Here is a 17059-nt window from a genome sequence, read left to right as displayed (position 1 = left end):
AATTGTTTAATTATAAAGATTATCTTAGCTTAGTGGTTATCATCTCACTCTTCTACCTAGGAGACCTAGGTTGCATATTTTTTTTGATTTTTTTCTCAGGCCGACAAAAATAGTAGAAAATATATGTCCACTAAGCTAAGAAGTACTATGGATTAAATAATTTCATACATTATACATATATCTATTAAACCATAATTATATCGTAAAATTTCCAAATGGCACGGTGAATTTTACACTTAGGTCTTGCCGCCCTTATAGAGGGCGGAAAGGGCCTGAATGCAAAATTTGCTGGGTCGCCGTTTTCGACCGTGCTTGCGACCGAGTGGCCGTTTGCCAGGTCATCTTTCCGTCCTCCTAGAGGGCGGCAGGAGGTTAGTTTTATGATTTTTTGAAATACAAAATTAAATTTGTCAATTATTTAATAAATAAAATTCAAAATTCAAAATATTCGAAATTCCTCAATCACTCACCTCACCTGTACAGAGCCCTGCTCTGACAAGTGAGCCCCACATGTAAGTGGCAGCTACCCTACCAATAAACCCCATCTCTTCCATTCCCTTCCACGATAAACCCCAGAAGCTTCTCCTCCCCAGCGCCGCCGAAACCCTAGCCGCGCCATGGCCCTCGCGCTGCGCCTCCGGCGAGCCATCGCGGCCGCCTCCCTCCTCCGGCCGGCGGCGTCGGCGTCCACCGCCACCCGCTCCGCCCCCCTCGCCCCCTCCGCGGCGCTGCCGGTCTCGCGGCCGTGGCTCCCTGCCGGCGCCGGCGCTGGCGCTGCCGGGTTCCGGTCGTCGGCGGCGGCCGCGGCTCGCGGGGAGGACTACGGGAGGCGTGACATGGACGACAAGATCTCCCCCGACGAGATCCTCTTCGAGGGCTGCGACTACAACCACTGGCTCATCACCATGGAGTTCCCCGACCCCAAGCCCACCCGCGAGGAGATGATCGAGACCTACCTCCAGACCCTCGCCAAGGTCGTCGGAAGGTATACCTTCGATTCTGTCGCGCTCCAGAAATGTGTCCTCTTGAATTGGGGTCGGTGCCTTGTGCGAGTTGGGTTGGTCTCCCGATGGTGAAATGTGTCCTCTTATTTTGATTTGTTCTGTGTATGGGGATTGGCCTGGGCATTGATTATTATCTTGGTGTTAGTTAGTAGATGTGTGACACTGGTATTTTTGCAGTTCTAGTAACGATTACACTAGTATATTTGGTCATTTGTTCAATAATCGATAATCTGTACCATCTAAACTGCTTCAATGGAACAAATCTGTTTGATACTAACTGAAGTTACATTTTCCTTCATTGGTATTATGTAAACTCTATTGTCAATGTTTGAATTGTTTGCTACTGTGAAGGAACAGGTTCTACTTTGGTGTACTGATAAAGATTCGGTTGTGCTTGACATCCATATGTAGTTATGGGTGATATCAATGTGCCTTTTTCTACTGACTTATTATATAGCAGCCCTAGTATGCATGATTGTCATTTTTGTCTGATAGTATTATCTCTTTCCCTTTATCGACATGGAAGAATAGCTTGATATATGTACTATGTTGGATTGATGAAAATCTTCTCTAGTCTATCGTGTCGAAATATTTGAAATCCACTCATGTTTGTATTTTCATTTGAGTGGTGATATTCTCAATACATCACACTGTTTTTCTGACACTGTCAAATTTCAGTTTTCTAAGTACTTTTCAATTTCATCCTGTTCCTTTTTGTTATTTTACAATAATTGTGTTCATACAACTTCTGTGCAAAACATGTGTAATGTTTGGCAAGAGTCATCTTACTAGCTGGAATTGTATAATAATTATGCTTTGTTTATGATGTCCGCAGCCATTTCTTATATACTTCGTACTCATGTTCTTACTTTCGTGCCATTGCTGTTCTTTTTGTAATGCTCCAGTCCATTATACTACATTTTGGTTATTCTACTCTTATGTAGTCAAGCCATTGCTCTTACTTATAGTGCTCAATCTTGACTGATATAAGAATTAAAATTCAAGAAATTGGAACACAAAATTTGTTTTTCCTGAGTTCTTTATTCTGTAGTTATGAGGAGGCTAAGAAGAGGATGTATGCTTTTAGTACAACAACATATGTTGGTTTCCAAGCTGTAATGACTGAGGAGATGTCAGAAAAATTCCGCGGTGAGTGGATTTATACTTACATTTGTGTTTTGCTTGATATAATTTAGGATCCTAGCATAAAAGTACTTACTTGCCTGCTTTTCATCTACATCAGGATTGCCTGGAGTTGTATTCATATTACCTGATTCATATCTTTATCCAGAGACAAAGGAGTATGGAGGTTTGTTTAATTCTTTGTTTTGTTTTCCCTAACTTCTTTTTTTTTGTTTACTAACTTCAGAGGCCCCCTGATCATATTTGTGTCTATATATTGGTTTCATCAGGTGACAAATATGAAAATGGTGTCATCACTCCAAGACCACCTCCTGTTCATTATAGCAAACCTTCGAGGACTGATAGGAACCGTAACTATCGAGGAAATTACCAGAACAGTCCTCCGCAAGGAAATTACCAGAACAGTCCTCCACAAGGAAATTACCAGAACAGTCCTCCACAAGGAAATTACCAGAACAGTCCTCCACAAGGAAATTACCAGAACGGTCCTCGACCATATGGCGCACAGCAAGATGGAAGAGGCTATGCCCCACAGCAGAATTATGCACAAGCTGGCCAAGGTGGTCAAGGCTATGTTAGGAACAATTATACAGATCGTCCAGGTTACAGTGGATCCTCTGGTGGCTACCAAGGGCATGCAAATCCACCAGGCCAAGGTCAAGGTTACTACAACTCACAAGAGCACAGGAACTTCTCGCAGGAGCAGGCAGGCAATTTCAGGCCTGGTGGCTCTTCAGCACCTGGAACTTATGGTCAACCACCTGCACCCGGAAGTTATGTGCAATCACCTCAACCAACTTATTCTGGAAGCAACCAAGGAACTCCTGGTGTAAATCCTGGTTATGGTGGAAACAACAGGCAGGGGGCTGGACCTGCATATGGAGGAGATAACTGGCAAGGGGGCTCTAATCAGTATCCTAGCCAAAGTGAAGGACAACAAGAGAGCTGGCAGGTAAGACAGCATCTGGTATTTCCACACTATGAATCAATTGGCATGCCACCACCTCATAACAGACTAGCAATCTGTTACAGTCGTGCTTAATAAAATTTTAGAAAGGGATTATTCTTTTCTATAGAGCTTTGTTTGGGTGGGTCATAACCAGTAAACACCCAAATGAGCCTGCAGGTGAAAAAAAATGATGTAGACAAAATTACCCAGTATGTACTACCAAGTGAATGCTTTTTGGTGGTATTTCAACATTAAAAGACAGAGATAGAATATATGTTCCACAACACTTGTACCTCAGAGGCATACATGATACATCTATGACACATCGTGCTTTATATGATTGCTTTTGCTTTTATCCGGTGCATTATTGACCTTTTGTACTTGTGTATTTTGCAGGGAAGGCAGTAACATGAGTTCGACTCACGGGCGAGAGGGCATAATTGTGCTGCTTGAAATGTAGAAACTTCCACCTGTACAATAAACGACTGTGCTTACTATTTCTTGCTGCTTGCATTCATGTTCTAAAGGACTAGCTGTTACCTACTTAGCCTACTACCAACAGTCTGAATGGGTGCAGACATTATTATTGTTGTTCTTGCCATATTGTCATTTGCACCACAAGCTCGTCCTTTTTGATGGCTGGCACCTGGCATGCGTGTCTATGTATCCCTTGTTGAATTCGTGGCATCTGCATACAGTTGATAGTTTCCAGAAGTTGAATCTTATCACAAATGGAATGGACAGAAATATTTATGATTACAACTTTATATAACCCATGATGTTTTTATTAGTTCTTATTTTCCGTGAAACTGCTCATCGTCATTTAACTGCTGAAATCGATCACACAGTATGGTAAAAGGAACATTATGCTCCATCAGGACCTTATGCTCCACCGGCAATACTGCACAAATGTTTATCATCATTCTGTAACACAAACAAACAAAACTGCTATTGAGATTCTGAACTCTTGACTGGTTGGATGCTATTGACATTCGCTCAAGATTTCTCCTTTTGGGAGGCTGTACATATGCTTCAATCAATCGTATCATTGAGCATCTCGATCGATCCTATCATTGGGCATCTCCATCCGTTTGGATAGATTCAAGTTGCATGAGAAGATTTCAAAAGATTTGGAGGCCCAGGTCAACTATAAGGCTGTAAGGAGCATAATTCCAGCTTTCGGTTACTTGCGACCTGCAGTTGGCAGTTGCAGTGCATTTGAATGGCTAGATGTAGAATTTGTTCCTTTCGAATGGAACAATGTTGCCATAAAGAACACAAAAAGGCAAATAAATTGTATTGCGAATCATTTAACCGCATAGATTTGCTTACAAAAATGTGTTATTAAAGGTAAAATCTATATGAGCATCCAGCTGCTTAAGCAATCGTCCCATTGGCGGCTGTGGTTGGTTCAGCTTCAGATTTATAATTCACCTGATAAATACTGAGCTGGTTTGACTGAAGGTGCATGTTTGAAATATAATACTAAACTTGAAAGAAACAAATATTTGCAATGAAATATTTACTTGAAAGAAACTTGTAGGAGCACTCACGAGAACTAGAGACACAAAAAAATAGCATATATATATATTTGAGAGTTGAAACATCTCAACAATGTATATCAAATAATTCGTCATGAAAAAAAAGTTATATTCAACATCAGTATATCACGGTATACTCACTTTCATGATATTCTTTCTCATGCCTTTTTTCTGAAAAAATTCTTTCTCATCTCCACCTCCACCACAAACCCACAAATTGATTTTGCAATCAGGTGCAGATGCATCATGCAACTTATGCCTATTCCAACAGAATAACGGCAGGGTGATGATACCCTCAACTGAAACCATTTTGCTGACTCCTCTCCTTGCCCACAGTATAAATAGCAGGTGTAAGCTTGTAGTGATGACACACACACAACACAACACCAAACCAAAGAGAGGCATGATCTGAAGGTTGATCAGATCAGAGGTAGAGTGAGAAGAAGAGGGGGAGCCTTGCATGGAGATGGAGAGGCTACTCCCTTTGGTAGCCAAGAATGACTTGCCTATGCTTTTGCCCTCTGTTGCAATCATCCATCCATGCACCCATCGATCAGCCATGGCAGTGGCGGCAGATCGAGGGATTTTTCTCTCGAGAAATTCTTGTGATGATGGATGTGCAATGTGGCTGCATGGGCCGGTCTTCTTGGCTAGCCAGAGTGGCTCTCATCCGCCATGCCAGGCCACCCTCTTCAGAATTTTTTCAGCCTATGTTGATTGCCTCTCTCTGTCGCTGCAAATGGAATTTGGTAATGTTTCATCTGTTCATCCTGATCTCTCATCACCTTATTTACATTCGTTTCTCTCTTCTTGTCTGTGCTGGTATGGAACATCACCGTGAATTTGGTGCAAATTTGGTTTCGGGTCGTTCTTCTGCACTGATTCGAAAAAAAAGCCAAGCATGGTTATCAAATTCAGAAAACGGCCAAGCAGGGTGAGAATTCAGTACCAAACTATCGAACACTGAAAAATCTCTGAAACTTTCCCTTCCCTTCTTCCCGTTCACCATTTCTTTTCGCAATTGGACCAAAGAATGCCAATTCTAAATGCAGAGTTGTTTTGCAATGCATTAGCTTTCGTCAATTAACTTTGTATTATGTTAGTGCTGCTGTGTGTAGAATTAACGAACATGAGGTGTTTGTGAGAGAGGCATGCGTGTCGTGTGTGCGAGCGGCAGACGCAGGATCCAAGAAAGGTTTTCTGGCCTCCTGGCAAACTGCAGGGACACGAGGGAGGGAGTTCGAGGGCGGCGGCGTGTGAGGCGGCGGTCGCCACCACGTGGTGGCGTGGCTGCACGCGGCAGCCCGCTGACGTGCCGCATGCCTCGCCGGCCGTTTTCACGTTGCGTTGCACGGCCGATCTCGCCCATCCTCAGCTCCTCATGTAATGCTTTTGGTTTTTCTCATTCTCTTTTTCTTTTTTCTTTAAAACCCTAGCAGGTGGGCTCGTTTGTCGATGTATTTTTTTCATAAGAAAATGAAACAATACTCCGTTCTAAATGTTTAATTTTACATTTAGATGGCGTTGATTCTTTTATATTTGTTTGACCATCCGTCTTATTTAATTTTTTTTTAAAAATATGTAAAGCTATATATAAGCATAAAAATATACTTAACAATAAATGAAATGATATAAAAATAATTAATAATTTTGAATATTTTTTGAATAAACGAATGGTCAAACTTATATAAAAAAAAGTCAATGACGTCAAACATTTAGGAAAGAAAAAAGTCAATGACGTCAAACATTTAGGAAAGGAGGTAGTATTATATAGATAGAAATGTTGTAACAAAAGAAAGATTTCTCGTCAATATATCTTTCCGGAAAGATATGGACCATAAATTGTTATCTATACTTACTATAATAAATTAGTGTCAGTGACCCATCACCGACTTCTTACTTTCCTGAAAAAATAGCTGTGCTAATGTGCTATACTGCCTATATACATGTCAATCAGCCCCACTAAACCTTTACTCTTCTAGGAAAAAAACTTCCTCCGATTTTTTTAACGCTATTAATTTTTTTTATCTACGTTTGACCCATTATCTTATTTAAATGGTTTGATAAGGAATTTTTATATAGTTTTTTTTTTAAAAAACCGAACCATGTAGCATTTAGCAACTCGATAGGTACTAATAAATCTAATTGCACCGTGACCCTATTCGAAACTGCCCACTCGGTGAGCAACTTGTTTAGTATGGACACGTTTTTCAAGTTTATAGTTAATATTACATGTTAATTATGTTTGTATAATTCTCTCACTAATATTGAAACATGTCCAGAGTTAGCTCTTATATAAGAGTCAACCATCCATATTTTCTTATTCTCTCTCACCTACGCATATATTTATATATATAGTTGGTTTATACAGGCTACTACTCACATATTATACTAGCTTTTTTATTCTCATGTATTTTTTTTACTCATGTATTTTTTATCCTCTCACCTACGCATGTATTATACTAGCTTTTATATATGTTGTAGTATTCACTTTTCCTGGTTATAAAAAAGGGCTATATACATTGACCATAGTTAGATATATTTAACTATAATTGTATATATTTAGTGAAGTTACTTTTATGTTGGATAATAGTGACCATTTGATAGATAAGTTGAATCCTGACCTTTGCTTTAACAAACTCTACGACCAATTATTATAAGCTTTTACAGTATATGAGACTACGAATAAAATTTCGAAAGATGGCAAGGACATGCTAAATGATAACACAACAGTCTCTCAATTGAATTGTCATTTCTCCTGCCTCATTTCTCAAAAAACAAAAATGATAACACAGCTAGTTAGAGATAAAATTTAGGAACCTGTCCTATTGAATAAATTTGCATCACCATTGCTTCTTAAACTCCCACATGCGAGCCGCATCTTGTCCTTATCATCGATCCTTTGTAACATCCTCCAGTGGCAAAGCCAATGGGTAGCATTGAGGAGTATCTGCATATGAGATTTAGTTAGAGGTTTGTCATAAACAAGAGAAAAATGTAAAAAATGACATTGGTAAATATTAAGTCTAAGAAATGATATTGACGAGTACGAATTCTATAAATTACCATCGTGTAAATAACTTTGTCTAAGAAATGTCATCACATTTAGGGTTCCGTTCATTTATGCCGTTCAATACACGGTTCATACTATAACACTTAATGGAGAAATGCTGACGGAACCCTAACAACGATAACATTTCTTAGACAAATTTATTTGTACAACGATATTTTGTAGAACTTTTACTCATCGATAACATTTGTTAGAATTAGGTGCTTGGTAATGACATTTGTTAGATTTTCTCTGAAAACAACATCATTGCTATAAGCCACAGGGCAAACAAAAATTGTACCTCCTACGTCCAATCCGGTTCCGTCTAGCTAGATACATTTTCCTTAGTTAAACCTACTCCTTTATACAAATACCACATAAAAAATATTGATCTTGAGTGGTATTATAGGCTTCCAATAATCTTATTCATGTCAATATGCCCATTGTTTATCATTGCGGTATATATAGAACAAAGTGTAATCTGAGACATCTGGCCGTTCTGATGCAAGTTCCGTTTTGAACAGATCTCTAGAACCATCCAAATGGATGTTCACAATTTTTGGCAAGCAAAGTTATGTCATAAAAGTAAATGGTGTTTAATCAATGCTCTTCGAAAGGAATTACTTGGGCATGTAGAGTAGTCTAGATAAATATTATCTATTTGACATACACAGATAAATAAATAGACAAGTTGTATAGTATGTTGTTTATTTGTTTATTTATCATATTTAATATATTATTTTTATATTTTATTTTTGTTGCATGCAGACCAATGCGAGCATGTGAGCGAGCTACAAACGAACGGAGAAACGACAACCGAGTTTTTCTTGAGTTAATAATGCCGCAGAGAACGATTAGTTTGATGTGGATGTATATAGAAGACTGTTGTCTTACTGTTGTATATGCTCGAGAGGCTATACTCATGGCCGTTGTAATTGTAGCACTTTTTCGACACATGATGTTATATAGAGATGGGTATTGCTCTTTTAAGGTAGTATTCACAAACCACTTATCCTTTTTTGTTTCCACCATTGACAACGAAAGAACCTATAGTAATAAGAACAATCATTTACTTTCATGAGTCCAGACTAGAAATAGGAATCACCTGTTTTTTTAAACTAATTGAGACATTGTTTTATTCTTTAGGTACTTATTCCTACGTATTCATTAATTAATATATACGACCACTTACTCAAGAGACATTGGTTTTGGATGTCAATATTTAGCACGTCTAAATCACATTGTTCCTTGGGTTGACAAATGATACTCCACTAATTAGTTAATGTAGACTTCTGATTATCATCCAGAAAAATCTTGATATATAAAAAATATATCTTTTGAATAATTACTCTACGAATTTTAAAAAAGAAAACATACACAATTCCAAAATTGTTACACTACATTAATCAAAACCAGTGTTACCTTTTCAGCCACTTAATTTTTCTCTTTACGTTGCTCAATACACTTCCAATCTTTACTATTCCCTCCGTTCTCTGTTTCACATTATAACACTTTCTGATCTGTCTATATTCATATGTGTGGTAATGAATCTAGACACTATATAAAACATATACATTAATATATAGATAAATCTAAATAAACCTAAAAAATCTTATAATATGGAACGGAGGGAATACTCAACTTTAACTTTTTATAGAGTTCATAGGTATCTAAGATGTTAAGTTCGATCCATGTTGGCAACCAAATAACTGTAAATACTGGAATTAAAAAACCTTGGCCAAACCAAAACAGAAGAGTTCACTTTCATGGAAATAATTACTCAAATGCACGTAGCAAAAGCCTCGGGGGGTCATTTTTTTTTGGCCTTTTAGGGAAAAACCAAATGCCATATTTTCAACGAAAAATAATTTATGTAAAACTTTTATATACGTGTTCTTGGCGATATAAAAGAGAAGCCTAAACAATAAACTATATTAGAAAAACTCCAAAATTAACTTTAAATTCAAATTTAAAAATTTAAATTTTGTCTTGTAAGCATAAGTAGAAGTGAAAAAAAATGATGGTGTCATGTTCTCATGTTGCTCTAAATGGTGATCCATAAAAAATAGGGGAAAACCTAGATGTCGTTTGAAAGGTGTGGCATAATACACCAAAATATTATGTTATTTTGCTGATAGACAATTAAGCCAATAGAATAGTATTTCGTGGTCAGTTGACAAAAGAAAGGCTTGCTTTACCCTTCATCCATATATTGCTAGGACTGATTTGCTAGATCATGTTTTTTTTGCAGGTGGGGCCCATCGACAAGAATTCCTTGATTCATCATCTTCACCAGGCGGACAACACTCTAGCAATCGAACACCAAGCCCCCTAAGGCCTCATATACGGTGTGAAAAAGTTTTCGGACAGAAGAAACATATAGGGTAGTATGGAGCCATTGATGAAGACCTTGGCGGTTCTTCTATTCAGGAGCTCACCGTGTATGGCACTGCACATCAAACAATGCACGATCAGGAAAAGACATGATTGAAGCATGAACGAGTATGGCGACTGCCATCCCATCTAGCTCCCATAACACACTAGTATGGATCTTATAGCTATGGACAAGGACCTCGCCGACCATTCTCTTGGTATCGGTGATGGAGTCAAATGTAAGGGATGACAACGACATGACCCTAGACAGTTGGACAGAGGATGACTACGATCATGCTATTTTCTACAGAAAATCCGATGGTGCTCGAAGGTACTGATTGGTATTTGGTTAGCCAGGGGATGACGACGTCGTAGTATACTGTCTGCCTTAAGCGGATTGGGAGGAAAAACACCATGAACGTAGGTTGATTACGGTGTGATTGTCATGGTTGCTACCATCAGAACAATTGTGCCTACTTGATACGGATTGAGAGGGGGAGGCTAAGGTGAATAAGGATTGATCCATTCAAATGAGGCTAGACAACGACTAAGGACATTTTCATCCTTTAGAAAGGTTCTCCCTCCAAAATAGTTGAAAATGATAAAATAATAAAGTTAATTTCCTGCAGCAAACAACCATAATTCTATATTATCCACGAGCAAAATCACCTTCTTACTATGTCTACTAGCAAAAATCACATTTTTTTTATGTCTTAAGAGAAATTTTTGCCTAAAGTTAATCTCCTATGACAAAACCCTAGTATATTGTCTCAGCAATTTCACATTTTCTGGATATCCCGTGGTAAAATGCCTTTGCGATAAGTCTTTTGACTGTATGTGCAGATTGCTTCTCTTTTGGGTATTACCAGTGTATAGATGATCAGGCACTATTTGTGTGGTCTTGTGGATAGCAAAATTTCATTTGTTTGGCACGTGACGTGGCCAGCTATCTCACTGCATTGGATGGCCACCAGTCCACTAGCTGCTTCTCTCTCTTGCCCCATCGGGCTCGATAGCCACCACAAAAATTGCGCTTTTTCCCCGCCTAAATCGACGACTGATCAGGCGCAGCGGGGCACAGATCAGTGCGTGTCCGCGACTCTAGCGCGGAGGAGGTCCGGAATCCCGATTCCGGCGAAGAATTCGTCGGAAAGGTGAGTTTTTTTTTCCCGTTTCCTCACCTCGCCGTTTCTGCCGGCGCCGGCCGTTTTCTTGGAGCAATTGCGTGCGTGCAGGTCGGCGGTGGATTGACCCATCAGGCAGCTCTCTGAATCTTGCCTGTTTCAGCTCAGTAGAGATATGGTAGAAGTCGTCTTCTTCTCTTCTTCTTTTTTGTCAGTTCAGCTTGGTAGGAGTCTTGTCTAGGCACTGTCGCCGGAGGTCGAGGGCGGGGGCGGCGCAGTCGCCGCGCGCGTCGTCAGTTCTTTCCTTGAAGGATGCCTCCAATGACTCAGTTTATGGTTCTGTAGAATTGCTCTGAAAAGGGGGGGGGGGGGGGGGGGGGGGGGGGGGGGGGCAAATTGGGAATTTTAGGAGTAGGATTATAGTGGTGTTCTTGTGGTACGGATTTAAGTGTGATGATGTAGCTTGCTGTTTTGTTCAGATACAGATAGGATCCCTTGAGCATGGAGCTCTGCACGGCTTCTGTATCAGGTTCAGCGCAGTGGTCTCATGCATCAACATTTGACCGTCGACTGCGACTCCATGGATATGCGAGTTCAAGTTCCTGGCTTTCAAGGAGGAGACAGACATCCTTTCATGTCACGAATGCTGCGTCAACCGGTGCCCTGCCCCCTACAAAGAAGCTAACCCCACGAACTAACAGTGCAGCTTTCAGAAACGTATCCGGTGACAAGCCCAGCAGTGCACTGGAGCAACTTGATATAGAGCGTGGTGTCTGTATCCCTTTCCGGAAGTACACTCCAGAAATGGTAATTGAGCACTTCAAATGGTTATGGTTACAGGATTGGTTTACTGAAAGCTGTTGTAAATATGCTCATTTCCTAATAAATTGCTAGGTCAGAAATAGAGTCTTGGGATCAAGAGGCTCTGTACTGTCCCTCGCTAGTCGAGGAGTGGAGATCATTTGGAAACTTGGCCTTTACTGGTCAGCTCTAATGTATGACTTCTTGGTTGGGCGTGACGAGGAGATTGTTCCATTCCGTGCCCGCCAGCTACGCAATCTTCTATGTGATTTGGGCCCTTCATTCATTAAAGCGGGGCAGGTTATATTCTTCTCTTTCTGATAAATCACTAAATCTCAGAGTATGATAACACTCCCAAGATGCCTGCTGCTTCCTTACAGTCCTAAACGTGTTTGGTCCCATTGTTTTTAATAGGTTTTAGCCAACAGGCCTGATATAATTCGAGAGGATTATATGAATGAACTCTGCATCTTGCAAGATGATGTTCCTCCATTTCCTAACCAGGTACATGTTTACAGTAGAAATTCCATGTAACTTTCTGTGGAAGATTATAATTATTAGGACCACGGAGGCATCAGGATTTAACTTTGCTTATTGGTCGACTTGACAGGTAGCTTTTTCCATAATTGAAGAGGAACTTGGACAGCCATTAGAGAGATTGTTCAGCAGAATCTCATCAAAGACAATAGCAGCTGCGAGCTTGGGCCAAGTTTACCGTGCCACACTTAGAGAAACTGGAGAGGATGTTGCTATTAAGGTTCATGCTTGCTTTACTTTCTTGTATTTATTTAGAACTTTAGTACTTACTTTCTTTTGTGATTTGAAATGCTCTAAAAGTTTTACAACTTTATGCATCATTTTTACCATGGCCCTCTCTATCATGGCCCATGGATGAGTACAAACGTGCTCTCTCACCCCTAATGGAATTCGTGTCTATTTTACAGCTTATGGGTTGTGAAAAATGAGCTATATGTTTATGTATGCTTCTGTAGAATGTCCCTTTGGTGGTGGCTCTCACTAGTTGTAAATGACATTTTTAATTTCTGTTCCAGTACTCATGCATAATATAACATATATTGTTGTGCTTATTATTACTGTGATTCAAAACAACAGGTTCAGAGGCCAGGAATTGAGCCCATAATATATCGAGACCTTTTCCTGTTCCGCACCCTCGCTTCCTTTTTGAATGGAATTAGCCTTCAAAAACTAGGCTGCAATGCAGAGCTTATTGTGGATGAATTTGGTGAAAAACTTTTGGAAGAACTGGATTACACTCTTGTAAGTATTTTTTTGTGCCGTTTTATTGTTGTTCCCATGTTATTGACATAATGAATTAGCTATTGGACCTTTACAAGTATGTATCGAAATCTTATATTGTGTCGTCTACATAATAGTGTCCATTTTCTTTTGATGGGAAGACAGTAGGGGACAACCTTCAATTCATCAACAAAATCTTATATCTCCCATTGCTTATATGGCATTGGATGGATGGTTGATGTGTTTTTTTCCCCTACAATGCTGTAGGAAGCTACAAACATCGAGGACTTCTTAGAAAATTTTAAGGATGATCCAACTGTCAAGATCCCTCAAGTATATAAGCAGTATTCAGGTTCTCGTGTTTTAGTAATGGAATGGATAGATGGAATCAGATGCACTGACCCACAGGTTTGTAGAATTATTCTATCTTTTTTGTGTTTGTCAAAGGTGAAATAGTTCATTTTAAATGTTGTTTTGTTTTAATTTCACAAGCTTATTTGTGCAGGCTATAAAAGAAGCAGGTATTGATGTGGAGGGCTTTCTGACAGTTGGAGTGAGTGCAGCATTACGTCAGTTGCTGGAATTTGGTCTTTTCCATGGAGATCCACATCCTGGAAATATCTTTGCGATGCGTGATGGCCGTATTGCTTATGTTGACTTTGGTAATGTGGCTGTCCTGAGTCAGGTATGCAATAATGCTCTAGTGGTAAAATTCATCTTTGTGTTTCAGTTAATCAAATTTCAGATTAGTATTGTTGTTTTGTCTGCAAATATTCAATATGATTCATAATATCTGATTCATGCCTACTACTAGAGGACTAGTAGTTAGTAGGAAAAACGTGTTCTGTTCTATAGCAAAAGATATACATTGCCTGCTTGTAATTCTGCATGCTGTTAAAATTGCATAAATGTATATTACCAAGAATTGACAATGTGAATACATTCTTGCACTGGCATATTGTAAGAAACGTAAATTGCCTAACATGTTATTCTTCTGTGTTTTCAGCAAAACAAACAAATCCTGATCGATGCTGTCGTTCATGCTGTAAACGAGGACTATGCAGAAATGGCAAATGACTTCACAAGGCTTGGCTTTCTTGCTAGTGGAACAGATGTATCCCCAATTATACCAGCTCTGGAAGCCATTTGGCAAAACTCAGCTGGGAAGGGCTTGGCAGACTTCAATTTCCGGATTGTGACCGGTAAGGTTTATATGCTTCACATTTTATATATCACTGAGAAGTGAGAACTGGATGTGTGCTTGCTTTGTTCTTCATGCTATATATCAGCATATTTTCTCATCAATATGATCAACGTACATTACTGTTGAAGTGGAAGTTATTGATCATGATTCATGGATTTTATTTTGAAGGCATTCCTTGTGGTGCTCACAAAGTTTCTTGGTTGTTTTTCTTCTATTAACTATGAATGCTTAGGATACTCCTGCATTATCTGTTTTGATATGCTTCTCTTTCTAACATATAATCAAAATAAAAATTCCAGGGAAGTTTAATCAGCTTGTGTACAATTACCCCATCCGCATCCCAGAAAGGTTTTCTTTGGTTATCCGTTCCTTGTTGACACAAGAAGGGATTTGCTTCACTCTGCAGCCTGATTTTAAGTTTCTTGAGGTGTGACGTGCTACTCTTTTCGGCTCACAAGAAAATAACAATGTCTATTCATTTCTGTACTTGCACTTTTTACTGTGTTATTTCCATATCTAGGTGGCATATCCATATGTGGCAAAGCGTCTCTTGACAGATCCGAACCCTGCTCTACGTGAACGGCTGATACAGGTAACTGGTGAAGGCCTTCTTAAAAGATACTGCCAAGTTATGGTCCTTTGGTAGGATTCACCAATGTGTACATCAATGTGTGAACTAAATCATCAATACAAAAAAGAGCAAGTGCAACTAGTTTATTCTGTCAAATACTGGAAAAAACCAGAGTTTTATCTTTGGATAGTTTTCTATTAGTTAGCACTTAATGGTTGACAATATTGTAGTGCCATAATGTATTGCATTAAAAAATTTTACCAGATATGTGCTCACCTTTTTTTTTTCCTATGAAGGTATTATTCAAAGATGGCGTGTTCCAATGGAAACGTCTGGAAAACCTTATAGTTCTTGCTAAGGAAAACGTGTCCAAGATGAGTAGCAATCCTGCGCTAAAAAAGAATAGCTCGTGAGTATTGGAAATGTTTGGTTCTATCACGCTCTAAATCTTCTTTCCATCGGTGTTTCTGATCTTGTGAACTACCAGGCAAATTGTGACAAGTCGACAAATGGAGAAGAAATTAGATCTCACTGACACAATAAAAGATGGAGCTCGGATGTTCCTCGTTGATGCTGGGATCAGGAGACAACTTATCATGGCTTTCACGGAGGACTCTAAGTTGCATGTAGAAGAGGTACTTTACATGAAATTTTTGATATTCATGCCAATTGTAGAAGTACCAAAGAAACATGAAGATAAATGTTCCGATGGATTACTGCAACTAATTGCTCTCTTTTTGCAGCTTGTTGATGTATATAGATTGGTTGAAGATCAAATTGATATTCCATCGGTCGCTCTCGAAGTTCTCCAAGGTAAGTCAGTCAATCTCTGTTACTTTTATCTTCTTGTTAGCTGGATACTCCTGTTCTTTCATTCATATTATGCATTCAACTTACTGTTATGTGCAGATTTACCATCCGTTGCACGCGATTTTATGCTTTCTTGGAGCGATTCCATCTTGTCAGATCGCCAATACTGATCCCAGGCTAACAATTAGAGAAGCAAACCAGCAAGCAGAGTGAAGTCAGAACCCTGCAAGACCCACTCTTACTTGAGTTAACCCAAGTTAAAAATAGCTAGAGATAAGGTTTCCTCATTTTTTTTGTACACAATTTGTTTTGCTATTCTTTTTTTTTAATATATATTTCTACAGCTCTGTATATGCCATTTGTATAACAGAAAAAAGGAACTTGTATATAGAAATGAGCTTGTATTCTGGGAAACTTGTTATCTGTATACACCAAGCAAACATACATAATAAGATTATAGGTATATAGTTGCATGTTCGATTGTTCGGTTTATATGGTGCCGGCCCAAGTGTTGATTCAGCAATACTCCTATATAAGACATTTTAGCACTGTTTGAATTTATATAGATGTTAATAAAGTTATACGTATATATAAACAACATATATTATTAACAGATGAATCTATGCATACTACCGTTCAGTAAAATTAATGAAGAAGTATTTAACCATTCGGGGATGTAGCTCAAATGGTAGAGCGCTCGCTTTGCATGCGAGAGGCACGGGGTTCGATCCCCCGCATCTCCAAATTTTTATTTTTAATTTCTTAGCTGAACCCCGCATCTCCATTTTTCAGTTTTTCTTTTGTGTGAAATGGAATTTCTTCGCTGCCATTTATCCGCATACGAGCCAAAAAAAAAAAAAAAGACGTGTGGATGAGCCTTTTCATTGTGGCGTGCAGAAACACAACTTTACCCAACACAAGTTTATCTATTTCATGTTTTCGTGGTAGGCGTAAGTAACGGCTGCTTCCAAGAAAGGCTAACAAAAGTTTCATCTGAAGCTCTCACAATCATCTCGCAAAGTCGTCCTTCCATCCCCTGTCAGCGGGTATGAGGTTGTCATACCACAGTGAGAATTACGATAAACCGTATAAAATTTATCATAAATTTGAATTATTATTGTACAGTTAACTAAGAAATTGTATACAAATTTGAATCATTTTCAAAAGTTATTTAAATTTAGCCGGGTTATCACGGTATATAACCATTGCTTCCCACGCGGTGTATGAGCGTTC

At 39.1% G+C, this 17059-nt stretch overlaps 2 protein-coding genes and 1 non-coding gene across 4 annotated transcripts; all 3 read left to right on the top strand.

Moving 5' to 3' along the window:
- The first annotated feature begins 558 nt into the window (after nucleotides 1-558).
- On the top strand, nucleotides 559-3895 carry LOC102716357 (multiple organellar RNA editing factor 1, mitochondrial). Its single transcript, XM_040529054.1, has 5 exons — nucleotides 559-985; nucleotides 2056-2153; nucleotides 2248-2313; nucleotides 2417-3099; nucleotides 3493-3895. The coding sequence occupies exons 1-5, from the start codon at nucleotides 618-620 to the stop codon at nucleotides 3502-3504; spliced, it is 1227 nt and encodes a 408-aa protein (XP_040384988.1). The 5' UTR covers nucleotides 559-617; the 3' UTR covers nucleotides 3505-3895.
- Nucleotides 3896-11081: 7186 nt separating this feature from the next.
- Nucleotides 11082-16317, top strand: LOC102699542 (protein ACTIVITY OF BC1 COMPLEX KINASE 1, chloroplastic). 2 transcript variants are annotated; one of them, XM_006662764.3, is made up of 15 exons: nucleotides 11082-11213; nucleotides 11663-11990; nucleotides 12078-12284; nucleotides 12399-12488; nucleotides 12595-12741; nucleotides 13098-13262; nucleotides 13509-13649; nucleotides 13747-13926; nucleotides 14248-14443; nucleotides 14745-14872; nucleotides 14966-15037; nucleotides 15313-15425; nucleotides 15504-15651; nucleotides 15760-15829; nucleotides 15926-16317. In XM_006662764.3, exons 2-15 carry the CDS (start codon nucleotides 11685-11687, stop codon nucleotides 15994-15996), a joined length of 2034 nt encoding a protein of 677 aa, XP_006662827.1. In that variant the 5' UTR covers nucleotides 11082-11213; nucleotides 11663-11684; the 3' UTR covers nucleotides 15997-16317. The 2 variants fall into 2 exon arrangements, with proteins under 2 accessions (XP_006662827.1, XP_006662828.1); XM_006662765.3 differs by lacking the exon at nucleotides 11082-11213 and having other exon boundaries at nucleotides 11939-11990; nucleotides 12083-12284; nucleotides 15926-16315.
- Nucleotides 16318-16496: 179 nt separating this feature from the next.
- On the top strand, nucleotides 16497-16569 carry TRNAA-UGC. The gene has a single exon. It is a non-coding gene; the product is annotated as a tRNA-Ala (tRNA).
- The last annotated feature ends 490 nt before the right edge of the window (nucleotides 16570-17059 follow it).

Source organism: Oryza brachyantha, chromosome 11 (assembly GCF_000231095.2).
Source record: "Oryza brachyantha chromosome 11, ObraRS2, whole genome shotgun sequence".
Lineage (NCBI taxonomy): Eukaryota > Viridiplantae > Streptophyta > Magnoliopsida > Poales > Poaceae > Oryza > Oryza brachyantha.
This window is presented reverse-complemented; position numbering and strand designations above follow the sequence as displayed.

Coding starts and splice junctions, on each gene's coding strand:
- LOC102699542 (XM_006662764.3), top strand. CDS start 11,685: ATGGAGCTCTGCACGGCTTCTGTATCAGGTTCAGCGCAGTGGTCTCAT. Junction 12,742..13,097: donor GAGAGGATGTTGCTATTAAG/GTTCATGCTTGC, acceptor TCAAAACAACAG/GTTCAGAGGCCAGGAATTGA. Junction 13,927..14,247: donor ATGTGGCTGTCCTGAGTCAG/GTATGCAATAAT, acceptor CTGTGTTTTCAG/CAAAACAAACAAATCCTGAT.
- LOC102716357 (XM_040529054.1), top strand. CDS start 618: ATGGCCCTCGCGCTGCGCCTCCGGCGAGCCATCGCGGCCGCCTCCCTC. Junction 2,154..2,247: donor GATGTCAGAAAAATTCCGCG/GTGAGTGGATTT, acceptor CATCTACATCAG/GATTGCCTGGAGTTGTATTC. Junction 2,314..2,416: donor AGAGACAAAGGAGTATGGAG/GTTTGTTTAATT, acceptor TGGTTTCATCAG/GTGACAAATATGAAAATGGT.